This window comes from Capricornis sumatraensis, chromosome 9 (genome assembly GCF_032405125.1).
Source record: "Capricornis sumatraensis isolate serow.1 chromosome 9, serow.2, whole genome shotgun sequence".
NCBI lineage: Eukaryota > Metazoa > Chordata > Mammalia > Artiodactyla > Bovidae > Capricornis > Capricornis sumatraensis.
The window spans coordinates 65,762,569-65,789,623 of record NC_091077.1 but is presented as its reverse complement, the minus strand read 5'-3'; the positions used below and the strand labels follow the sequence as shown (position 1 = coordinate 65,789,623).

The window sequence follows — 27,055 nt, the reverse complement described above, 5'->3', positions numbered from 1 at the left end:
ACAAGTCTTTCATCTCCTTGGTTAAATTCATTTTTAGATATTTTATTCTTTTTGATGAAACTGTAAATGGGTTACTTGATTACCTGATAGTTCATTATTAGTATAAACAAGTTTTTGTGTATTAATTTTGTATCCTGCAACTTTCCTGAATTCATTTACTTTCAATAGTTTTTTTTGAGTCTTTAGGGTTCTATCATGTTATCTGTAAATAGAGTTTTACTTCTTCCTTTCCAATTTGGATACATTTCTTTTCTTGTCTAATTTCTGCAGCTAGAACTTCTAATATCATTTTGAATATAAGTGGTTAGAGTATATGTATATCATCATCTTTGTTCCTGACCTTAAAAGTTTTTAGCTTTTCACCATTGAGTATGACGCTAGCTGTGGACTTGACATATATGGCTTTTATGATGTTCAGGTATGTTCACTCAATGCTTGCTTTTTATCAAAAATGGATACTGAAAGTTTTTATCATAAATGAATACTGAATTTTGTCAAATGCTTTTTTTGTACGTCCATACTGAGATGATCATATGATTTTTTTTAATCTTTCATTTTGTTAATGTGGTGAATTGCATTAACTGGCTTGCATGTGTTGAACCATTTCTGGAATTGGAAAGTATTGAATACATTTTTAGAATAAATCCCACTTAATCATGGTCTATGACCTTTTTTTTTTTTAAGTCTGGCAAGGATTTATTAGGAAGCTTATTAGTCACAGTGAATAAAAAGCCATGAACAGAAGAAGCAAGATCTCCAAATTCTGCCACTGGGCTTACAACACTAGTTAGAAGCTGATAAACATTAAGGATATCCCAAAGGGAAGCATATCAAAGTTCCATCTTACCCCAATCAGGCTACCCACAAACACAGAAACAATGCCATGCTCTCCTCAGACCGCTTACCTGGGCAACAGGAAAAAAGGACCCTCTCAAGCTATTAAGCAACATCAGGAGATTCCTGCTCTTCAAGCTATAACATGGGACACTGGTGCATGACAGACAAGCCCAAGCTGGGCAACTTGACAAGAATGTTGAAAGATGACAGGGAGAAGGAGCAAGCAGGGACAAGTATTTCTAGTTACAGACCCCCCTGATGGTTAATACAAACACAATGCTGAGGCTTCAAAAAGTTTACCGCAGCCCAGGAATAGTTTCCATTTTAAAAAACAAGTCATAAAATAATCCTGCCACAAAGCAACAAGACACTTGGGGTCCCATGGCCACATAAACTGGGAAGGCAGGCATCATCCATGGCTGCTAGATACTGACCAGCCCAAGACCCGATTTCTGTAGGGCCCTAGAGAACCACGATTGTTCCCTGGCAACCACACAACCCTTCCTGGGGGTGTGGTATCTTCCATAGGCCAGGTTTCTGCAGCAAGCCCCAAAGACAAAGCTTGGCAGAGGCTGTGGCAGCCAACTCTCTTTGGAGCCCCATCTCTCTTTGTCCTTCCCAACAGGATGTCATACTTCTTCAATGACACAATGCCTCTGTGGGAGTCTTAGCCAGACCTTAGGAAATAAAGTGTTTCTGTGGGGTTACCTGATGGACCCTGTGGTCAGCTGGATTGGCTCATGCTTCATAACTACAGATGGTGACCTCATGTGAGCAAAGCTCAGTCCGTTCTCCTCTCAGGCCAATATAAAAGACCTTTGTGGTATCAGCTCCAAAGTTTTTTGAAATATGAATTGAGAGATGACAGATATTTGAAAAATGAGAAATTTTTGTAGCATACTCCAATTCCCCTGTAAGATCCCGGTTCAGACTAAAGGTCTGATCTGGCTCCCTGTCTCTATCATCAAAGGACATCTGTGGAATGTTCCTGCACAGTCTCATCTCAGAAGGGTGTGAGTCATCATCTTCTCCCATTATAATGATGCCCTTGAGCTTGACTTTGCCTGTAAATGGAATATTAAACATAAGCTCTTCATCTGCATCACTTTCAACAAACTTGGAGCGGTCAGTCAGCTCCTCCCATGGCCTAAAGACACCGTGGCCGCTGCCCTCACGGCTCTCCTTGAGGCACTGCGACTGCTCCAAGTCAAAGAGCAGGTACAGGCCAGGTACAGGCCGAAGGTCAGGCCACGCTGCTCGGGAGGCTCCTCCCGTTTGGCGGCGCAGCAGCAGCCGCCCCCACTGTGACCATGCGACACGGCGCCGCCACTGCCCGTGCATCCCCTCGGCCTGCTGCTGCCGCCGCTCCCCACCACTCCTCTATGATCCTTTTAATGTATTGGTGAATTTAGTTTGCTAAGAACTTGTTGAGGGTTTTGCATCTGTGGTCACCAGGGATACTGGCCTGTAATTTTTTGTATATGGCACATTACTTGGTTTTGGTATCAGGATAATGCTGGCCTCATAAAATGTGTTTGGAAGAATTCTGCCCTGTTCTATTTGGGGGGAGAGTTTGAGAAGGACTAATTTTAATTCTTCTTTGAATGTGTGGTAGAATTTACCAGGGAAGCCATCTGGTCCTGGACTTGTTTTTTTTTTTTTGCTCCTGGACTTTTGTTTGTTGGAGTTTCTGATTACTAATTCAGTCTCCTTGCTAGTAATCAGTTTGCTCAGATTTTCTATTTCATTATGATTCAGCCTTATGCTTCCCAGGTGGCACTGGGCTTGGTAAAGAATCCGCCTGCCAAACCAGGAGACACAAGAGACGCAGGCTCAATCCCTAGGTTGGGAAGATCCCCTGTAGGAGGAAACAGCAATCCACTCCAGTATTCTTGCCTGAAAAATTCCATGGAGGAAAGCCTGGTGGGCTACAGTCCACAGGGTCGCAGAGTCCAACATGACTGAGCACACACACACAGATTCAACTCAGCCTTAGGTTATATGTTTCCAGGAATTTATTCATTTCTTCTAAGTTGTCCAATTTGCTGGCATGTAATTATTCATAGTAGTCTCCTTTTTTTCAGTGTTTTTCAAGTTATTTATTTATTTTGGCTGCACTGCGCCCTCACTGCTGTGCACGGGCCTTCTCTAGTTGCGGCACATGGGGCCTGCTCATCAGCTGCAGTGCGTGGCCTTCTCACTGTGGGGGCCTCTCTCGGGCTCTGGGCACGCAGGCTGCAGTTGTTGCAGTGCATGGGCTCAGCTGCCCTGCGGCACGTTGGACCCCTCTGAACCAGGGATCAAGCCTGTATCCACTGCAATGGTAGGCAGAGTCTTAACCACTGGACCACCAGGGCAGTCCCATAGTAGTCTCTTAAGATCCTTTGTATTTCTGTGGTATCACTGTCACAGTTCTTCTTTTCATTTCTGATGTTATATAATAAAGTCCTCTCTCTCTTTTCTTGTTGAGTCTACCTAAAGGTTTGTCAGGTTTGGGGGATTTTTTTTTTTTAATCTTTTCAAAGAATTAGCTCTTAGTTATCAGTATTTTCTCTTGTCTTTTTAATGTCTAGTTCATTTGTTTCTGCTTTAATTTTTATTATTTCCTTCTTTCTGACTACTAACCTTGGGCTTCATTTGTTCTTCTAGATCCTAGAAGTGCAGAGTTATGCTGTTTCTTGAGATTTTTTTTTTCTTGAGGTAAGCATTTGTTGCTGTGAATTTCCCTCTTAGAGCTGCTTTTGCTGCATCCCACAAACTCTGGTATATTACATTTCCATTTTTCTTAAGGTATTTTCTGACTTCTTCTTTGACTCATTGGTTATTCAGCAGCATATTATTTAATCTCCTATACCTCCTGCCACAGACACACTGAGTCTACAGCTACATATGGAACAATTTTCTCTTAAAAAAAAAAACTAAAGGCTGGCTGGATGACAACAACACATCAGGTACACAGGAAGAAAACTATATCACAGCAGTAGGAAAGGATGGCTCACAATCTTGTCATAAACCCCACACCCACCATGACAACCCATAACTGAGAGGGAACTCAACACTCAGAGCTTCTCTCTGAGAACAAAGGGTTCAAACTCCACATCTGGCACTGCAACTTTTAAGACACACACTTGAGAGATGAACCCCCAAAACACCTAATTTTGAAAACCAATTGAGCTCACGGCCCACAACCCACAAGCCGGAGACAATCAGAGAAACACCTCTTAAAGAGTCACACTCAGAAACTCACCCACCCCAATGCTCAGCTCAGAAGCAGCCATTTCCGCACTTAAGAGTAAAGGAGGCTCACCTGTTTACATTAAAACTTCAGCCTGGGGATTTCCCCAGCAGTACCACGGTTACAACCGAGGTCTCACTGCAGAGGGTCAAGAGGCTCAATCTCTGGTCAGGGAACTAAGATCCCACAAACCATGTGGTACAGCCAAAAGTAAATTTAAACAAACAAACAAACCAACCCTAAGCCTGAGAGGCAAGTTAACACACACATTAAGGAGCCTGCTGCAACGCTCTCCAGGGAAGGAGACTGGTAGGCACCATCTTTGCTCTCTCCTTTACCATGCTCCAGAGAACCAGTATCTATCTCCCAGAAGACAGCCTTTATATGCATCTGGTACCCCAACTTTTGCAGCTGCCACCCAGGAGATAACTCTTGACTGTCTGGCTCTGGAGGTCAGAGGAGCTTGCGTTCCGGTTCACATGGAACTGTAGTAATAGGTGTCGCCCAAAGAGCTCAGAACCCTGTCTGGCACCATGAATTTTATGACTGCTGCCAGGGGACACTTCTACATCACTTGGCTCTGGTAATCAGAGGCTTAAACTTACTTGTGGGTCCCCCAGGAATGTAACCAATGGAGAAAGAGTTCTTAAACAGTTGCCACCCATGGGACACAGCAAGAGGCAACAGATCTTTGAGGTCTTTCTATGAAGGAGGCCTATTAGCTAACCATCCTAACTGGCCTGGAGGCAGGCTTCTAAGCAAACAATACATATCAAGGAGCTGACTGTAATCCTTTCCAAAGTTGGGGTTGGTGGTGGGGAGGTTGTAGACACTATCTTAGCACTCATCCTCCGCCAGGCTACAAAGCACCAGTGTCTCTGGAGGGGAGCTTTACACACGTCTGGTATAGCTTCTGCAGCTGACATCCAAGGGATCCCCCTTGGTCCCCTGGCCCTCATGACCAGAGGGGCTTGTGTTCTGGGTCTCATGGGACTGCGGCCACTGGGGAAGGATGGTTCATGGCAGGCTACCATCCTCAGGTGACTGCACAGACAGCAGACCAAGGCACACTGCTCAGTCTTTCTATGAAGGAGACCACACTGCAGTCCTGGAACTTTTGAGTGGGAAGCCTCAAGTCTGCAACACATTTAGTAGCCTATGAAGCAGCTCTCAAGAATGCAGGCTGGGGTCTTCGCTGGTTGTCCAGTGGTTAAGACCTCGTGCTTCCAATGCAGGAGGCACAGGTTTAATCTTTGGTTGGGGAACTAAAATCCTACATGCCTTGCAGTGCAGCCAAGAAACAAAACAAAACAAAAAATAATGTAAGCTCTAGATATCAGCTTGGAGCTCTTTTTCTCTGCCTTACTCCAGCTTACCAGTATCTTCCCAAAAAGAAGCGTATCTACTCATCTGGAGGGTGTATCCTGATTTTTGCAACTGCTGCCCAGAGGACAGATCTCCTGGCTCTGGGGGCCAAAAGGGCTTACCTTTGTGGCCCCCCAGAACTGAATATATTTGCATACTTATAAGTTTGCTGCCTGAGGGTCTAGCTTCCAGTCAGATTGAATCTAGGTGCTGAAATCCTCCTCTTTGGAACACTATTCTCGGCACAACCTCAACAAACGGGAGCCATTTGCCACTTGTGCAAACACAGAAGTGTGAAAGACAAACAAAAGCTGTGGCAGGGATGAATGAAAAGCTTCACCTCCTACATGAGGCCACTCCTTCAAGACTGGGAGAAGTGGCTGTTTCTTCTACTGTAGAGAAACCAACACAGAGAGTCAAGTGAAATGAAGGCACAGATGAATATGCTCCAAGTGAGTTAACAAGATAAAAACAAAAAATTCTTAAGGAAACAGAGATAAGTAATTTACCTAATAAAGAGTTCAAATTAACGGTCATCAAGATGCCCACTGAACTGGGAAGACAAATGGATGAAAAGAGTGAAAACTTCAACAAAAAGTGGAAAATATAAGAAAATATACAGTCCGTGTATTTCTCTAGGCCAGAATACCAGCGTGGATACCCTTTCCCCTGTCCAGGGAATCTTCCCGACCCAGGGATCGAACCGGGGTCTCCTGCACTGGTGGATTCTTTACCAGCTGAACTACCAGGAAAGCAGCAGCAGTCACAGAGCTGAAGAATTATTGCACTGAAAAATACACTTGAGGAACATCAACAACAAATTCAATGAGGCAGAAGGAAGAATCTGTCAACTTTAAGGAAAGGCAGTAGAACTCACCCAAGCAGAGCAACAAAAACAAAAAGAATAAACCAAGAATACTCTATCTGGTGAAGTTACCACTCAGAATTGAAGGAAAGACACCATAAAATGGGCATAGCAGGAACCTACCTCTACATAATAAAGGCTATATATGACAAACTCCAAGCAAACATTTTTCTTAATGGTGAAAAACTGAAACTATTTCCTCTAAGATCAAGAACAAGACAAGGGTGCTCACTCTTACCACTACTATTCAATATAGCTTCAGAAGTTTTAGCCACAGCAATCAGAGAAGAAAAAGAAATTAAATGAATCCAGATTGCAAAAGAGGAAGCAAAAGTCTCACTGTTTGCAGATGATATGATTCTACACATAGAAAACCCTAAAGGAGCCACCAGAAAATTACTAGAGCTAATCAATGAATTTACAGCAAAGTTGCAGGATACAAAATTAAGAGAGAAATCCCTCGCATTCCTATACACTAACAACAAAAAAATCAGGAAGAGAAACTAAGGAAACAATCCCATCCACCACTGAAACAAAAAGAATAAAATTCCAAGGAATAAACCTACCTAAGGAGACAAAAGACCTGTATGCAGAAAACTGTAAGACACTGATGAAAGAAATCAAAGACGACACAGACAGATGGAGAGACGCACTGTATCACTGGACTCGAAGAATCAATACTGTGAAACAAGTATACTATCCAAAGCAAGCTACAGAGTCAATGCAATCCCTACCAAATTACCAAAAGCACGTTTCACAGAACCAGAACCAAAAAGTTCACTATTTGTATGAAAACACAAAAGGCTCCAAATACCCAAAGCAAACTAGACAAATAAGAAGGGAGCTGGAGGAATCAACCATCCTGATCTCAGACTATACTACAAAGCTACAGTCAGTCAAGACATTATGGTATTGGCACAAAAACAGAAATACAGATCAACGGAACAAAATAGAAAGTCCAGAGATAAATATACATACCTATGGGTACCTTATCTTTGACACGGGAGGCAAGAATATACAGTGGAGAAAAGAGAGCCTCTTCAATAAGTAGTGCTGGGAAAACTGGTCAACCACATGTAAAAGAATGAAACTAGAACACTTTCTTACACCATACACAAAAATAAACTCAAACTGGATTAAAGACCTAAACGTAAGGCCAGACACTATAAAACTCTTAGAGGAAAACAGAGGCAGTACATTCTTTGACATAAATCACAGCAATAACCTCTTTGACTCACCTCCCAGAGTAATGGAAATAAAAATAAACAGTGGGACCTAATTAAATTTAAAAGCTTCTGCACAGCAAAACAAACTATAAACAAGACAGAAAAAGACAGAATGGGAGGGAATAAATGCCTGTGAAACAATTGAGAAAGGATTAATCTCCAAAATATATAAGCAGTTGATGCTGCTCAATACCAGAAAAACAAACAACCCAATCAAAAAATGGGTGTGAGAACTACAGAGGCATTTCTCCAAAGAAGACATACAAATGGTCAACAAACACATGGAGAGATGTTCAACATCATTCATTACTAGAGAAAAGGAAATGAGGTATCACCTCACACCAGTCAGAATGGCCATCATCAAACAACAAACAATAAATGCTGGAGAAGGTGTGGAAAAAAAGGGAATCCTCTTGCACTGCTGGTGGGAATGTAAACTGATAGAGCCACTGTGGAGAACAGTATGGAGATTCCTTAAAAAACTATGAATAAAATTACCATATGACCCAGCAATCCCACTACTGGGCATACACCATGAGGAAACCATAACTGAAAAAGACACATGTAACCCAATGTTCATTGTACCACTATTTACAGTATCTAGGATACAGAAGCAACCTAGATATCCATCAACAGGTGAACGGATAAAGAGGTTGTGGTACATACATACAATGGAATATTATTCACCCATAAAAAAGGAACGCAGTTGAATCAGTTCTAATGATGTAGATGAACACAGAACCTATTATACAAAGTGAAGAAAGTCAGAAAGAGAAAAATAAGTATCATATATTAACACATACATATGGAATCTAGAAAAATGGTACTGATTAAGCTATTTTCAGGGCAGGAACAGAGATGCAGACATAGAGAATGGACTTTTGGACACAGTGGGAGAAGGCGAGGGTGGGACGAACTGAGAGAGTAGCAATGAAATATGTATATTATCATGTGTAGAACAGCTAAGGAGAAGTTGCTGTGTCACACAGGGAGCTCAACAAGGCACTCTGACAACCTAGAGGGGTGGGATGGGGGGTGGGTGGTGAGTGAGGGGACAGATGTATACTTATGACTGATTCACTTTGTTGTATGGCAGAGGCCAATACAATATTGTAAAGCAGCTGTCCTCCAATTAAAAACAAAAGCAAAGAAAAAAACTGACTGAAATACATATATGTAGACAATTGGTTCAAGAGAAAAAAAAAAAAAGAACTAAAGGAGTTTTCTAGACAAGCAAAAGCTAAAGGGGTTCCTCACCATTAAACTGACCTTACAAGAAATAAGAAATGCTAAAGGAATTTCTTAAGTGTGGACTACTATAACTTTAAAAGTATAAAAGTTATTTAACCACTGGAAATTTGAACATTACCTGGACATTCAATACTTTTAAATAAGATACACGGTGAAATATTTATTGATGAAATGACAAACTATCTGGGATTTGTTTCAAAATATGATGGGGGGAAGCAAGGACCAAAGATAAAGCAAGAAAGGCCATGAGTTAAGAAGTGCTGGAGTTGGATGATGGGTTCATGTGGGATCATCATATTGTCTACCTTTCCTTACATCTGGATATATCCAAATAACAACAAACTTTGGTGCTTCCGTACTGCTCAGAATATAGTCCAAACTCCTCAATAAGACATAAAAGGCCTCTCATATTCTAACCCCAAGCTGACCATCGTAGCCTATTAACCTTAAGGCACAGACATTCTGTTCCCTGTAAAAGCCACACACTTCTTTATCTTTACACTTTTGCTCATATTGTTCTCTCTTCCCTCACTATCTCCTAAATGAAATGCATGTCCTGTTTTAAGTCCCAGCTCAAATGTCACCTCAATGTGAAGCACTGAGCACCTCAACGTGAACCTGATTCCTTGAGATAACCAACCCCCCCCGACCATTGCCTTAATATTAATACTTTGTTCTTGCCAGCTGTACAAGTTGGATTACTCCTGAACTATTAATAAGATGACTGCAAAACAATGAGTTCCTGCAGTAAGTATATCAATTTGAGCATCTCAAGGGCAAGACTGACATTCTTTGTATTTCAGCACCAAGGACAGTATCTGGCACATTCATACTGAGTGAAAATTTAAACTACACTTAAATATTCAAAGTTGTTGTATACTGGCAGACCCTCACACAATATATGCAATTAGATTATATACTTGGTAAAGTCTCTGCTTTTAATTCTCAAACCATTCAGGCTAAAGAATTTTAAAAATGTATTCTTCTAGTGGCTCATTTCTCCTACTCTACCTCAAGTTCACTGATCAGTGCCGTCGAAATACCTAACAAAATCTGTACCTTTGCCATCCACCTTCAGGTTCCACTATTTTAACTGAAATGCACAAAACTAGGACACATGATGTTAGAGGACAGAATTTTCTAATAAAATTATGAGCCAGGTGATGAGGGCAGAGACTATAGAATCCAGCAGACCTGGATCTAAATCCTAACTTTAATCCTAGGGGAATGGCACTGGGGAAGTGACATACCTTTCGAGGCCTGTTTTCTCATCAGTAAAATGAGAATAATAATTATCTCATAGGCTTTGTTTTGGCTGCACTGTGCAGCACGCGGCATCTTAGTTCCCCAACCAGGTGTTGAACCCACACCCCCTGCAGTGGAAGCACAGAGTCCTAACCACTGGACCACCAGGGAAGACCCCCTCAGAGGTTTCTTGAAAGTGAAAGTCGCTCAGTCGTGTCCAACTCTTTGCAACCCCGTTGGCTGTACAGTCCATGGAATTATCCTGGCCAGAATACTGGAGTGGGTAGCCTATTCCCTTCTCCAGGGGATCTTCCCAACCCAGGTATTGAACTCAGGTCTCCCGCACAGCAGGCAGATTCTTTACCAGCTGAGTCACGAGGGAAGCCCAAGAATACTGGAGTGGGTGGCCTATCCCATTTCCATGAGATCCTCTGACCTAGGAAATCAAACCAGGGTCTCCTGCATTGCAGATGGACTCTGTACCAGCTGAGCTACCAGGGAAGCCCATGGACTTCTTAAGGAGCTCAAATGAGATATTTGAAGTAAAATATTTAATCTGACACATTAATGAGGCTCAATAAATTTTAGATATTATTACTTTTAGAATGAGAAGAACAATGCCTACTTCATTCTGTTGGCAGTAGATAAATAATTAACATACAACACCCCACAAAGTTTACCACATGATATACACCAGTAGCTAGTATTAATTTTTAATCAGGCCCTCTGAACAATTCATCTCTTCTGTTCTCAATAATCAAATAAATAAACACTTTGCAGATTAAAAAAAACACTTGGAACTGTAAGCTTTACATTACAAAATTTCAAACCTTCTCTCATGTTTATAATCATGGTCAAATTTGTTTCTATGAAGCTGTGATTCATGGGCCCTAAGTTAGTCAAATTAACCTTAATCTTCTCTAATCTCATGCCTAACAGCAGGATTTCAGAAATATGAATGGCTTGGCTTCTTTTTAAAAAACAAAACTGAAAGGCAACCAGGATCAACTTTTATCACTTGGAAATTCATATATCACTACTGATATTTACTATTGTAAGAAACGCCGCGGGAAGAAAGAGCCACCCCTATGGACCGTTGATCAGGGCCTTTATTGGGCGGTCGCTCTCGGGCAGAACTCCAGGGGGGCGGGTGAGCAAGGAAGCGAAGGGAGTCTGCGAAGCAAAGGGAGTCTGCGAGGTATGAGGGGTGGGGAAGGGTTTTATAGCCTGGGCTGGGCACCCATATAAGGAAGAAAGCGCGGGCTCAGCGGTGATTGGTGTCCAAGGGCTCCGTGTCGGCTCCTGATTGGACGGCTTTGGTTGTCGGCCCGCCTCCGGGGCTTGTCTGCGGCACTCTGCCGGGACATGTCCCGACATGCCTGGGCATGCATGCCTCAACATGCCCGACCTTGCCCGACCTTTCAACTATATCTTTTCATTTACTAGGAAACCCATATCCCTTTACCTTCACTGTATCTCTGTAACTTCAGTGAAGGAAGGTAGGCAAGAACCACCAGTCTAGAGTGTTCATATGCAAAATATACACGCAGGTTCCCACAGTACAGTGAGACTGCCAGAATTCAAGCAGAAAGTGGATGGTATCCTGGAACTAGCATATGAATTTCCCTACTCTCATCATTCTGGTGTTCTGTATCTACCAATACTCAAGGATTAAGTTTAAGTAGCACTTTTCAAATCCTGCCCATAGTCATTTGCAATTGAAAAGTAGCTCAGCACTGAAAAGTAGCAGATCCAAGCCAAATTTCAGGATTAAGAGTTAAATCAGATAATAAGAGTATCTGAAACTTTATAAAGTCACAATTTGACAGAATGAATACTTCCTCTTTGTTACTCAAAGTTTATTTAGAAATTTAATACAAGGTATACCCAAGTCCCAAATGAAGATAATACTGGCCTCCAGCTCAGTCTTAAGAGAATCATGTTATCAGATGCAACAAGGCAAAAAATTCTTTGTTCCCAATTTACTTCAGATAACATCAAATTAATTCCACAGTTGAGACTGAATAAAAGAACATACTCCCTCCTGACTCAATTAAAATCTAAAAGGGCTGAAGTGATATATAACAGTTGAGCTGTTTCAAATCCTGAAAGATGATGCTGTGAAAGCACTGCACTCAATATGCCAGCAAGTTTGGAAAACTCAGCAGTGGCCACAGGACTGGAAAAGGTCCGTTTTCATTCCAATTCCAAAGAAAGGCAATGCAAAAGAATGCTCAAACTACTGCACAATTGCACTCATCTCACTTGCTAGTAAAGTAATGCTCAAAATTCTCCAAGCCAGGCTTCAGCAATACATGAACCGTGAACTCCCTGATGTTCAAGCTGGTTTTAGAAAAGGCAGAGGAACCAGAGATCAAATTGCCAACATCTGCTGGATCATGGAAAAAGCAAGAGAGTTCCAGAAAAACATTGATTTCTGCTTTATTGACTATGCCAAAGCCTATGACTGTGTGGATCACAATAAACTGTGGAAAATTCTGAAAGAGACGGGAATACCAGACCACCTGACCTGCATCTTGAGAAATCTGTATGCAGGTCAGGAAGCAACAGTTAGAACTGGACATGGAACAACAGACTGGTTCCAAATAGGAAAAGGAGTACGTCAAGGCTGTATATTGTCACCCTGCTTATTTAACTTAAATGCAGAGTACATCATGAGAAACGCTGGACTGGAAGAAACACAAGCTGGAATCAAGACTGCCGGGAGAAATATCAATAACCTCAGATATGAAGATGACACCACCCTTATGGCAGACAGTGAAGAGGAGCTAAAAAGCCTCTTGATGAAAGTCAGAGAGTGAAAAAGTTGGCTTAAAGCTCAACATTCAGAAAACGAAGATCATGGCATCCGGTCCCATCACTTCATGGGAAATAGATGGGCAAACAGTAGAAACAGTGTCAGACTTTATTTTTCTGGGCTCCAAAATCACTGCAGATGGTGACTGCAGCCATGAAATTAAAAGACGCTTACTCCTTGGAAGAAGACCAACCTAGATAGTATATTCAAGAGGAGAGACATTACTTTGCCGACTAAGGTCCACCTAGTCAAGGCTATAGTTTTTCCTGTGGTCATGTATGGATGTGAGAGTTGGACTGTGAAGAAGGCTGAGCGCCGAAGAATTGATGCTTTTGAACTGTGATGTTGGAGAAGACTCTTGAGGGTCCCTTTTCTGAAGGAGATCAACCCTGGGATTTCTTTGGAAGGAATGATGCTAAAGCTGAAGCTCCAGTACTTTGGACACCTCATGCAAAGAGTTGACTCATTGGAAAAGACTCTGATGCTGGGAGAGATTGGGGGCAGGAGGAGAAGGGGACGACAGAGGATGAGATGGCTGGATGGCATCACGGACTTGATGGACGTGAGTCTGAGTGAACTCCGGGAGATGGTGATGGACAGGGAGGCCTGGCGTGCTGCGATTCATGGGGTCGCAAAGAGTCAGACACGACTGAGCGACTGAACTGAACTGATATACGTATATATATATTCTCAGGCATGCGTGCATGCTAAGTCACTTCAGTCATGTCTCTTTGAGACCCTATGGACTGTAACCCACCAGGCTCCTCAGTTCATGGGATTCTCCAGGCAAAAATACTAGAGTGGGTTCCCATGCCCGCTTCCAGGGGATCTTCCTGACCCAGAGATCGAATCTGTGTCTCCTGCATTACAGGTAGTTTCTTTACTGCTGAGCAATCAGGGAAGCCCTGTAAATTCTCCTAACTCAATATAATTTTGCTGTGTGAAAATCAAGGACAAGCAATCAAGGAAACAGGAATTTAGCAAACAAAAAAAAGTGAAACCAACGTTGGTCTTGGTATCTTCCTATCTTCACACTTTATGTCTCTTCCTTGCTAATTAAACCTCCAGTATCCCCTCCCTCATCCTCAGTCTCAGCTAATAACTGTGCTTCTTCACTGAGATAAACAATCAGAAGAGAACATCTACAAGCTCCCATCACCTAATCTACATACTTACCAGCATCCGTATCCATACACACTTAACGACTATACCCTTACTTACTACTATAATTCAAGTCTATGCACTAACCAGGACCAATCTCATCCCCTGCTCCCTAGATCCCATTCCTTCTCACCTACTCAAGAGCACTGCTCCCACCAATTCTTTCTTCCCCCTTTAAATCATCAGTTTTTCTTCTCTATTGGAACATTCTCATCAGCAAACAAATATACTCTAAAATCTCTCAACTTAAAACAAACTGTCCCCAACCAACTTCCTCGAACTACTCAAACAAAACTCCTTGAATGAGTTACCTAAATTCCTTGTTTCTCATTCCAGCCCTACCATTCACCCTTAATCCTCTCTGCAATTGTGACACCAACACTGCTTTATTAAAGTCATTGAAGATATCTGTGTTGTAAAACCCAGTGGACAATTCTCACTTTTCACCCAGAATGATTTAAGTATCTCTGGTAAAAGGGATCTGACTACTCAACGATTCCAACTTGGCGGGGGGCGGGGGGGGGTGGTTCCTCACACCACCACTAAGCAACACTGACATCAGCTGGGGGTCCTACAGTTCAATTCTGACACTCTCCACCTGGGGGTAGCAGATCAAGGGCTTCCCCCATAAAACCACCATCCACTTTAGATACCAATTACAAGCCCAGGTTGTTACCTGTGCTTCTGACCAACTGCCTATATAGATCAAGAGGTTCTCATGACCCCCTTTTTGGGTTTGCTAAAGCAGCTTTTAAGATTCAGGAAACCTACTTAATCACTAGATTATTGACTTTTTACAAAAGATTGAACCCCCTTTTGTCTTTTTATGGAGGCTTCATTACATAGGCAGGATTAACTCATTCACTGGCCATTGATAACTGATTCAACCTCCACTCCTTCCCCCATCCCTGGATACCAGGAGGTGGTACAACTCAGTCCCACCCCTCCATTCATGCTTGATTCCGCTCACAACCACCACCCCGTCTCCAGTGCTTCCCCAAACTCACCTCATTAATAAAAACCCTGTGGAAAGGGGCTTGTCAGGAATAACAAGAGACCCATTTCACTTTATGCCTCTGAAGTCATAAACTGAGACGAAAGATCAAAGATGATGACAAAAGAAGCTCCCATCAACCTATGGCTCAGGAAATTCCAAAGGTTTCAGGAGCTGTAAGCCAGAACCATGCACAAAGACCAAACACATATGACAGAAGTATATTTGGCTTCTCACAAATCACAATACCCCATCCGGTCACTTGCTCGTCCTTGGGACGCTTCTCTGAGCTCCAGGACACTGTGCATGATGGGTTCCCTCTCACCTCTGCAGACACTTCTCCAGTCTCCTTTGCTGTGTTCTCCTCACCCTGAGGTGTAAAAGCTGGCTGCCTCAGGCAGAAATCAATCCTTTAACTTGTGCATGCGAGCATGCTCAGTTATGTCCAATTATTTGCAACCCCATGGACTGCAGCCCACCAGGCTTCTCTGTCCAAGGGATTTTTCCAGGCAAGAATCTGGAGTGGGTTGCCATTACCTTCTCCAAGGGATCTTCCCAACCCCAGTCTCCTGCATTGGCAGGTAGATTCTTTACTACTGAACCACCTGGGAAGCTTTGACTCCTGAGTTTTCTATCTACTCTCACAGTGAAGCCAACCAGTCTCATGGTTTTAACTACTGTTCATACACTGATGACTCCCAAATCTGCATGTGCTCCCTGAACTCCAAACTCATATATCCCGCTGTTTCCCCACATCTCCACTTGTATGCTTACTGGGTATTTCAAATTTAACAAGCCCTAAACTGAGTTCCTGATGGTCTCCCAAAGCCTGCTCCTCTGGAAGTCTTTCTATCTCAGCAAATGGTAACTCCATCCCTCCACTTGTTTAAGTGGCAAACCCTCGTGTCATTCCTGTTTCTCACACTCCAATTCATCAAGAGGTCTTGTTAGTTGTGATTAATATACTGCCAAAATCCAACCATTCACCCACCTTCACAGCCATCCTAATCCAAGCCACAATAATCTTTATCTTGAAATACCAATGGTCTCTTGCTCCTCATCCCCACTATGGTTTGTTCTCAACAAAGAATCACCCATTTCAGTCATATTATTCTTACACTGAAAACCTACCAATTGTTTCCTCATCTCACTTAGAGTAAAAACCAAAGTACTTCCAGTGACCCATAAGGTTCTACATGATCTCCTATTCCTTCTTCTGACCTCATCTACTGTGTTCTTCCTCCTCTCATCCTCTCATACACTAGGTATGTTTCCTTCTCTGGGCCTCTGCGTTTATGTCCCATCTGTCTAAAATGTTCTTCGATCAGATGGCATGGCTTGAATTTGCTCCCTGATTTCTTTCAGATCTTTAGGCAAATGTTACCTTCTTAAAGAGGTCTTTCCTATCTGAAACTTCAATATCCCTCTCATACACACACACACACACACACACACACACACACACACACATACACACACTTTCCACTCCCATGCTCTGCTTTCACTTTCTCCCATGAAGCTGTCACTTTCTCATATATTCTATATTTTACTTACTATTTGCCTCCCGCACTAGATTGTACACGCCATAAGGACAGTGATTATGCTTTTTGTTCACTACAAAATTCCCAGTGCTAGAACAGCTTGGCATGTGGCAGGCACTAAATACATATTTGTATCAACAGAATGAATTACAGAATACAGGGGACAGCCAGGATAATACAAACAAGAGGGCTGAGTATAAGTACCCATGCAAAAATTTTAAACATAGTTGGGAAATGAGGGAAACTGAAGAATAGCCACCATCCAAAGAGTGATACACTCTTCTGCTCTAGAAATTGCTGCCATGTCTTGCTATGCATAACAGAATCTAAAAAGCTAGATTTTTATGAGAAAGTCACCAGTTTTAAAATGATTTAAATTTTTAAATACAATATAACATACAAAACGTATCTGCAAGCCTGACTCATCAGGCAGATCTTCAATCTGTAACCTCTTGGGGTAAGCTAGTAGAGCCCCCAAAGCAACTATTTAAGTTTCATTCCTTCCCAACCCCACATTACTCTTATTTTTCATGATATAGCCCTTATTCATTATTTTGTATTTTTATTTATACATATATATTAGGGGAGGGTGGCTGACTCTAGAGGTGGATAAGAACAAATAAAGACGTCACAATTTTCAGCAGAATAAATTTTTTAAAAAAGAATCTGAGGGAAAAAAATTACAAAATTTATAAATACATTCTTGTTTAACTTCCAATTTCACAGATCTAACATGTTCCCTCAGAGAAGCTAGTGGAAGTCTCTGGTGTCAATAATTATTTGAAAATAAGGCACTAACCCTTTCGGATCCCTACTGTATCATTCAGAATAGTAACAGTCATGTTCTAGTCAGTAATAAAGTTACACAGAGCTTCTCATTTTTTCCTAAGGAATAGTTAGAATACTTAAAAGAATCTGGATAATCAGTGCAAGCTGGTCTATTACATAAAGCTGGAATCTGTACCTGTACTTAATTTGCCATTAGGGTTCATTCTTGGCACTGGAGTGGAAAGCCAGGATCTCAGTTTCTGGCAATCCTTCATCTACAACTTGCATCTACTCAGGCTGAAAGTTCAACTTACACTTATTGACAAATTAATAAGGACAGGGTACTACAGGTACTGTTTCAAGTGATGGGGATGCAAAGAGACATGAAACTATCTCCTGTCAAGTGATTTAAAATTCAGTTAGAGAGATAAAGAATTAACCATACTGTGCAATAGGCATTAAAATGTCAGAAAAAGCAACAGAAGGGCTGAGGTAATCAGGATGGCTTTAAGGAGTTGGGACTGAGTGTTGAAGAAGGCAGACTTCCATACTCAGAAACCCAGTACAAGAGCACTCCAAGTTAAAGGCATAGCAGAAGTAAAAACACTTTTACAGGGCATCACTCTGGGAAAAAAAAAAAAAAAGACCTGAAGATGTCATCACAGACCTTTTTTGAAACTCAATGTAGTGGGCTGAACAATGATTCCCAAAATATGTCTGCATCCTCACTCCCAGAATCTGTGAATAATACTTTTTGTGGAAAAGGAGGTAATTAAGTTAGGGATCTACAGAGGAGGAGCTTATCCTGGATTATCTTGTTCAGCCCTAAATGTAATTTCATCTTTCCTAATGAGAAAGATGCAGAGAAACAGAGGGAAAGGTGAGGTGAAGACAGAAGAAGCAGCTGAAGAGACAGGCAAGGAATGAATTCTCCCTACAGCCTCCAGACGGAGTGCAGCCCTGCTGACAGCTTGATTTTGGGATTCTGGTCTCCGGAACTATGAGATAGTAAGTTTCCATTGTTTCAAGTCACCCAGTTTGTGATAATTTGTCACAGCAGCCCTAGGAAACGAACACAAAAATCTTTCAAATAAAGTTTCTACAAAGATCTACAAATAAGGCTTCAACAAGATACAAACCCTAATTCAAAGAAGAGTCCTTACAGAAGAAACAAACACAACATTGTAAAGCAATTATCCTTCAATTCAAATTTTTTTAAAAAGAAGGAAGCATCTTGAGAGTGCCTTGAAGAGAGTAAAGTGTCACATAAACAAGAGACTCACTAAACAAATATAAATATTACAGCACTGAAAATTTTCATCTGTAAGTTTTAGTGCATGGCCAGTTTAGGGCTTATTGTCAAGCCACAAATAATGGTCAATTTTTCTTTTTTCAAAAGTAAATGCCAGCATACACTTGACTTCTATTTGACTCCTTTTAACATTAAAATAAAAGACAATTAAACTGTACCATTTCAGTAAGTTTGCGGTTCGTGGGACCTTTGTCACTTTTCAGAAATATAACCTGAATTGATTAGGAGTAAAGTACCATAGTGTGTACAATTCACTTTCAAATGATTTGAGGGAAAAAAGCATATATATTTATAGAGAGCTAAAATTATGAGTTCAGCTGATGAGTCCAGCTGAAGGACACTGTAATATTCTTTTAACTTTCCTATAGAATTGAAATTTTTCAAAATAAATAGAGGGAAATATTTCATCCATTAGCACAAGGGCCACTGCCCATACCACTAATCATCACTGTGTAGTTATATACATAATTGTGTATCATCATCGTGCTTTTGTTTAGTTATCATGTCCCAGTGCAAAGATTCCTACACTAAGGATGATGAAATTACAAGTCAAACTATGAATACTATATGCATTTTTCTGGGAACATGGTTTGTGGCTTTCGTCAGACTCTCAAAGAAGTCTGTGACTGACTCAAATTTAAGAATCACTGACCTTAAGGGCAAGGAATCACAACTCCCTCAGGTCACAGGTTAAGATTACTTAAAAGAGCACAAATCAACATGGTAGTCATATCTGCTGGTCACAGCAACCAGAACACTGACAGCATAGATACATTAAAAACAAGAGATAATTTCTCTTGCTAAAGGTGACACTGCACTTGAAAACATGTGCATTATTGTCAAATATCTTGTGATATTGATTTCTAACATAATACCACAGTGATGAGAACAGACTCTGTATGATTTCAATACCTTTAGACCATAAAATATTTGCACCTTGTTTTATGTCCCTGGATATGATCCAGTCTCTCCTAATTTAATCTATGGGAACTTGAATAGAATTTTTATCCTACTGTTGTGCGAAAATTGTATAAATCTTAATTATGTTAAATCGACTTATGGTTCTTTTCAGGTCTACTATATTCTTCTACTTTTCTGTATATTCATTCTCTTAATTTTTGAGCATTTGATATTGAAGCTCCAAGTAAAACTGTTATCTACTTAAAAAATAATTGTAATAAATAGTGGAACTATATGCAACTCTGTTCTGTATTTTCCAAGTCTCCTGTAAATGTGTTATCATACTTTAATAATTAAAAAAATCAAAAAGAGGAAAAAAAGAATTAAAAAAACAGTAGGGCTGATGGATGAAGTAGGTAACCCTATCTAAGAGTGTTGAGTATCCACTGATTGATTCTAGCATTAAATATGACTCCTCTCAAACAACTTCACAGCAGTATCATCTCCAACACAACATTCTCACAGTGCCATGCACTATAAGACATTTTACGTATTAAGTCTCTTAATTCTCACAGGCATCCTTGAAGTTAAATATCATCCTCATTCTTTGATTTGAGTAAACACTGAAACTGAATCTCAGAGAAGTTAAGCAAATGACCCAAGGCTCCAACACTTGTGCCTGACAGAAGCCTGAAATCCAGCTCTATCACCTGCAGCCCAGTGTTTTTCAAACATATCACAATGCTGTCATCATTGTTCCACCAAATTGCTGATTCACAGTATTTCCAACTTGGTTTTTCTTGTGGAGACTTTTAACATATGTACACCTTGTGTACACATGTAATTAGTGCCTTCAAACTTTTACAACCGGCTCTTCTATTTTTAAAACACCAAACCATACTCTTCACTCTTTAAATTTTAATATCACCTCTTCCAGAAAGACTCCCTTGATAAACCCCTTAAGGGCTCATCACTCGTGTCCCTCCCATGTGTGATACAGCACTATTTTAAGCCAGAGAATTTTTTGTTTAGATCCCAGATTTGCCATGTAACCTTCAGTAAGTCACAAAATTTCCCAAATGCATGCATCACTAAAATGGGAGACTTAAAATTTAAAGGCTGGAAATTGTCCATCTGCTACCAAATATAACCTGTAGAAAAGTATTTGACGAGCAGCATTTTTAAATTCAGTTCAGTGTCTTTAGAGGAGGAATGTACTCAACTGACTTCCACAAGCCCTACCACTCTTTTTACAACAACCACGTCTCTATAATTCATTTCTATTATCTGTCTGGCATTTGGGATGCAATGAGGTTTCCAATCACTGGACTATTATCAGTTATACCTTTTCTATTCAGTTTCCATGTGGTCATTTCCCCACTATAAAGCCCAAAATGGGGATTCATAAATTATGTAACTTCAAAACTAGAAAGAGATTACCTAGCAAAATCCAGCCTTTCTGTATCACACAGATAAAAAGACTGAAGGCAAAGTGCTTTAGTTACTTGCTCAGAGGTTCCCAATACAAGTCAGTGTGGGACAATTTAAATCAACCAGAATAAACAAAACATTCACTTTGTGCAAGACCCTACCCTGGAGCTACAAAGTGAAACAAGAATTGTCCCTAACTGTCCAGGATATACGAGGTAAAAAAGGACAAAGACATATATATTTGAAGCCATTATTTAAGAAACACATGCTAAAAGAAAGAAGGAACTGATTTCATTTTTTTTTAATATTTATTATTTATTTGGCTGCACTGGGTCTTAGTTGCAGCATGTGGGGTATTCATTGCAGCATGTGAGATCTTTTAGTTTTGGCATGTGGGATCTAGTTCCCTGACCAGGAATCGAACCCAGGTCCCCTGCAATGGAAGCGTGGAGTCTAGGCCACCAAGAAAGTCCCCATTTCTTTCATTTTTAGTGAGATCATGAAAGGGAAACATTTAAACAGGGATATGAATAATGAGAACTGCTGGATTGTTTTGTTTGTTTTGAAGATTTCCCCATTGCCTTTACTCACAGAAAAATGTATCTTCACATTTGTTCTCAATCTGACCAAGGGGAGCAGCACCCTTTCTCCCAGAGAAGTGCATTGTCAGAAGAAATGGAGAAGGGCTTTGAGGGCTGCCGTTACTAACAGAAAGTGAGGGCACAGCATGAAAAAGCCAAGAAATATGTAAAGGCACAGCATAAACAGAAAAAGTAAGTAAATCAGCATGGCTGAGGCTAGAGTGATGGAAGATAATCTACGAAAGCAAACTGAAGACAAATCCTAAGTAGCAGTACTTCTTATTTTTTTCTTTAGCCACCTCTTCATCCCTTAAGCCAAGAACCTTAAACAAAGCTAGATATAATAGGAACTCAATAATAGTTTATAATGATAAAAACACTAATGGAAGCTAAGATTTAGGGTGGGAATATTATACGTCATGCACTGCATAAAACACTTTATAAACATTATTTCATTTAATCCTAATTTAAAAATCTATTAAGTAGGCACTAATAACCCTCTCATATCACAGAACTGAAGCTTAGGAAAAATGAGTTAACTTTTCCAAAATCAAAGTTAAAATGTGGATTCACAACTTATCAGATGTCTCCAAAACCTATGAATTAAACCAAAATTAATGTTAACAAACACATCAATTAGAAAACTTACAATCAGATTATCAACCTCCACATAGCAATAGCTATACTACATTAGAAGGAAAATGAGAAGCAGTCAGAGAAAGCCTCTTACCAGTACTGACTAAAGTTCATTCCCTAACCTTAAGGAACGCTTTGTCCTGAGTTCGAAGAATGGTCTGCAAAATACATATAAAGCTTCAACATTCTCTAACTGTGGGACCTTGGGCACAGGTTTCTTCGTCCAAAACAAATGGGTATTGCAGTACCTACACTATGTAGGATGCTGTAAGAATGAGATAACGCACATAGATTTTAACACAATGTCAGACACGATGTAAACTGCACCTGTCGATACAATCACTGCCCATATAGGCAGATAATTAGATAACTAGAAAAGTATGCTCCCAACTTGGTGGGAGAATCTAGGAAGTGTCCAGAAAAGGCATTTACAACGTCCCTTCGGTCACTGAAAATCCTGGTCCCCTCAGGGCTATGCAATACGGGGGTAATAAAAAACCGGGTGGCGAAGCTGATATTCTGGTGTACCGTTCGCCATGCTCAGGGCATAAAGCAGAGTCTGGCACTTAAGCTCTCAGAGGATGAGATGGTTGGACGGCATCACCGACGCAATGGACATGAGTCTGAGTAAACTCCGGGAGTTGGTGATGGACAGCCCCAGGCGTGCTGCAGGCCACGGGGTCGCTAAGAGTCGGACGCGACTGAGCGACTGAACTGAACTGGAGCCAGGAACCTTCCGCAACTCCGAGGCGACACTTACCCCAAGGCCAGCTTCCCCCTGAGATTCTGCACCCATAACGCACCTGCAGTATCAACACAAGTCGTTAATTCAAAGTGCCACCTCACTCCCTTCCTCCACCACTTAACCATCAAAAAATCTTACCCAAACGTTCCAGTATAACCGCCGCCATGTTTCTCCTCCCTCTACGGAAGCCTCTGAGTTCAGAACGCCGTGTGCGCAAAACGCATGCGCAATTCCCGGGGTTTTAGGGTTTTGTTGGGGTTTGTTGGTTTCCCTTCTTATCGCGATACCCAGCCGCACCTTCATTCGTGGTGTTGTCTTGGAAACCGTCAACAAGAGGCTGGTGCTTAGGGCGGGGTCCCGTCAGCCTTGCTTCGTAATGGATTACTCAATAAGGGCCAAAGTTTAGCGAGTTTCCGAAGATTCGTCGGGATCCAGAAAAACTGCGAAGCCTCACAAATGGTCTGAAAGGATTAGGAAAACAGACCGTAAACCAAGCCAACTAACCTGGGAGGACTTCAGTTTCTAAAAACAAAAATAAGTATCACTGGGGTACAGGCTTGTAAAGACCACTAGAGATTGTATGAAAGTTCTTTTAAAGAACTCTAAGCATCAAGGTGCTAGTCACTCAGTGATATCTGACTTTTTGCGACCCCATGGACTGTAGCCTGGCAGGTTCCTCTGTCCATGGAATTCTCCAGGCAAGAATTCTGGAGTGGGTTGCCATTCCCTTCTCCACGGGATCTTCTCAACCCAGGGATCGAACCCAGGTCTCCTGCATTGCAGACAGACTCTACTGTCTGAGCCACCACGGAAGCTCACTATGTATAAAATAAGCCACAAGGATATATTGTACAGCACAAGCAACATGGCCAATAGTTTATAATAACTTTCAGTTCAGTCGTTCAGTCGTGTCCAACTCTTTGCGACCCCATGGACTGCAGCACGCTAGGCCTCCCTGTTCACCACCAACTCCTGGAGTTTACTCAAACTCACGTCCATTGAGTGAGTCAGTGATGCCATCCAACCATCTCATCCTCTGTCGTCCATTCCCTTCTCCTCCCGCCTTCAATCTTTCCCAGCATCAGGGTCTTTTCCAAAGAGTCAGTTCTTCACATCAGGTGGCCAAAGTATTGGAGTTTCAGCTTCAGCATCAGTCCTTCCAAAGAATATTCAGGACTGATTTCCTTTAGGATGGACTGGCTGGATCTCCTTGCAGTCCAAGGGACTCTCAAGAGTCTTCTCCACCACAGTTCAAAAGCATCAATTCTTCTGTGCTCAGCTTTCTTTATAGTCCAACTCTCACATCCATACATGACTACTGGAAAAACCATAGCTTTCACTAGACGGACCTTTGTTGGCAAAGTAATGTCTCTGCTTTTTAATATGCTGTCTAGTTGGTCATAACTTTTCTTCCAAGGAGTAAGCGTCTTTTAATTTCACGGCTGCAGTGAAAAAAATAAAAGTCTGCAAAAAAAAAAAAAAGTCTGACACTGTTTCCACTGTTTCTCCATCTATTTCCCATGAAGTGGTGGGACCAGATGCCATGATCTTAGTTTTCTGAATGTTGAGCTTTAAGCCAACTTTTTCACTCTCCTCTTTCACTTTCATCAAGAGGCTCTACTGTTCTTCTTCACTTTATGCCACAAGGATGGTGTCATATCTGAGGTGCATATCTGAGGTTATTGATATTTCTCCCGGCAATCTTGATTCCAGCTTGTGCTTCATCCAGCCCAGTGTTTCTCATGATGTATTCTGCATATAAGTTAAATAAGCAGGGTGACAATATACAGCCTTGACATACTCCTTTTCCTATTTGGAACCAGTCTGTTGTTCCATGTCCAGTTCTAACTTGCTTCCTGACCTGCATACAGATTTCTCAAGAGGCAGGTTAGGTGGTCTGGTATTCCCATCTCTTTCAGAATTTTCCACAGGTTATTGTGATCCATACAGTCAAAGGCTTTGGCATAGTCAATAAAGCAGAAATAGATGCTTTTCTGGAACTCTCTTGCTTTTTCCATGATCCAGCGGATGTTGGCAATTTGATCTCTGTTCCCCTGCTTTTTCTAAAACCAGATTGAACATCTGGAAGTTCACGGTTCACATATTGTTGAAGCCTGGCTTAGAGAATTTTGAACATTACTAGCATGTGAGATGAGTGCAATTGTGTGGTAGTTTGAGCATTCTTTGGCATTGCCTTTCCTAGAGATTGGAATGAAAACTGACATTTTCCAGTCCTGTGGCCACTGCTGAGTTTTCCAAATTTGCTGGCATATTGACTGCAACACTTTTACAGGATTGTCTTTCAGGATTTGAAGTAGCTCAACTGGAATTCCATCAACTCGGCTAGCTTTGTTCGTAGTGATGCTTCCTAAGGCCCACTTGACTTCACATTCCAGGATGTCTGCTTCTAGGTGAGTGATCACATCATCGCGATTATCTGGGTCATGAAGATCATGGAGTTAATCTTCAAAAATTGTGAATCACTGTTATACACTTCAAATTAATATTGTAAATCCACTACACTTCAATAAATAAAAATAAGGAACAAATGGTTCAAATACTAAGTATGATGCTAATCTTCAGGTTTACCTCCAAGAGTTAAGAGTTAATATTCAGCAGGCACTAGCTACCACATATAGCCAGCAGGCATTTCAGTAAATCTCATGTAATCCTCACAGTTAGATCCAACCCAACTAGATCTGGATCATGATCTTACTTCTTCAGCTAAGAAAAAGGATTTATAACAGGTTAAATTCCCTGAGATAATAACTGGCAAAAACAGTGGTCAACCTAGGGGAAAATATTTGTAATAGGTTAAAGTCTCTCACATAATAACTGGCAAAAACAGTGGTCAATCGAGGGGGAAAAGATTTATGATAAAGCTTCTCTTCAGTAGCATGGATAGTTCAGGTTTCCTTTGCTACATATTCAAGAGTTCGAGATACCCAATGCAAACAAGCAATACGAAGAAGAATAAGTGCATAAACGGAGCATTTTAGGCCATTTGAGGTGGAAGGAAACTGGTTCTTTTTTCTCCACAGCATTTAACACATACAGTCCCTTCATAGAGTGGTACTTAATCACATCAAAAGAGGGTTACTCTATTCTGCTTCTCCTTGAGTATCAAAACCCAAAGATAGAATTTCCACCCAGTTTCAAAAACTCTTGTTTTTTATTTCTGATTATAATTTTTACCTTTTTGTTAGTTGGCGTCTTGCAGATACTTTTAAACCATCTCCAGAGCTAGCACGGTAGAGAATAAACTAGCAGGGCGGGGAGGTGACTCCATTGCTGTCGTTAATGAGAATACCTAACCTCTGGGCTGGGCTTCCTTGGTGGCTCAGACGGTAAAGAATCCGCCTGCAAGGCGGGAAACCTGGGTTGGATTTCTGAGTTGGGAAGATCCCCTGGAAAGGGGCTTGACAACCTACTCCATTATTCTTGCCTGGAGAATTCCATGGATAGAGGAGCCTGGCGGGCTGCACAGTCCATGCGGTTGCAAAGAGTCGGACACGACTGAGCGACTAGGCACACAGTACAACCTCTGGCTAACTAGGCTCCAGTGGTACCAGACCCTCCAAAAGGAGCTGGGAAGCGACTGCAACCCGGGGCCCCGCCTCTCCCAGGCTCGAGGCGGCTGGAATCGAGCGCGCCGTGAGGTCTGGACCTTCGCGCGCGCCGTAGCGGCGGGCTCCGAGTCAACCCCGCCCCCTCCACGGCTCCAGCGTGGGGCTACGAACGGTCTGCTCCAGTGGTTACTTCCCTCATCGCTGGTTGCCCGTGATTATGGGACAGGAACCGCGCACGTTGCCGCCCTCCCCTAACTGGTACTGCTCCCGATGCAGCGATGCCGTGCCCGGGGGCCTCTTCGGCTTCGCGGCGCGGACTTCGGTCTTCCTTGTCCGCGTGGGCCCGGGCGCGGACACGATCCCAGGGACGCCCCCATTTCGAGGTAAGTCCCCACCTCTTGACCCCAAACTACCTGCACTAACTGCGTTCCCCGGGGGCGCCAAGAGGGCGTGCCCGCCATAGATGGGGAAACTGAGGCTCGGGCAGAGAGAAGGGTCTATTCATAGTCGTCTAAACTGAGTTGTGTCCGGGTCTCCAAGGCTGAGCTCTACACCACGCTGTGGCTAAGCGGTCC

The 27,055-nt window shown here is 41.8% G+C and overlaps 2 protein-coding genes and 1 pseudogene across 6 annotated transcripts in view; 1 reads left to right on the top strand and 2 right to left on the bottom strand.

The window, feature by feature from the left end:
• The window catches only part of MRPL22 (mitochondrial ribosomal protein L22), a 40,473-nt gene extending 17,360 nt beyond the window's left edge, over positions 1-23,113 (bottom strand). The window contains exons 1-2 of one of the 4 annotated variants that reach the window (XM_068980874.1): positions 23,050-23,113; positions 22,927-22,969 (exon numbers count right to left, since the gene is read on the bottom strand). In XM_068980874.1, coding sequence (XP_068836975.1) covers positions 22,927-22,969; positions 23,050-23,077 — 71 coding nt within the window. In that variant the 5' untranslated portion in view covers positions 23,078-23,113. The remainder of the gene's footprint in view (positions 1-22,926; positions 22,970-23,049) is intronic. The other 3 variants (XM_068980875.1, XM_068980876.1, XM_068980877.1) reach the window with 3 other exon arrangements.
• On the bottom strand, positions 1,516-11,391 carry LOC138085525 (PITH domain-containing protein 1 pseudogene; annotated as a pseudogene).
• Positions 23,114-26,697: 3,584 nt separating the features above from the next.
• GEMIN5 (gem nuclear organelle associated protein 5) overlaps positions 26,698-27,055 on the top strand; it is a 38,492-nt gene continuing 38,134 nt past the window's right edge. For both annotated transcript variants that reach the window (XM_068980243.1, XM_068980242.1), the window contains exon 1: positions 26,698-26,863. In XM_068980243.1, the coding sequence (XP_068836344.1) occupies positions 26,698-26,863 (166 nt within the window). The remainder of the gene's footprint in view (positions 26,864-27,055) is intronic.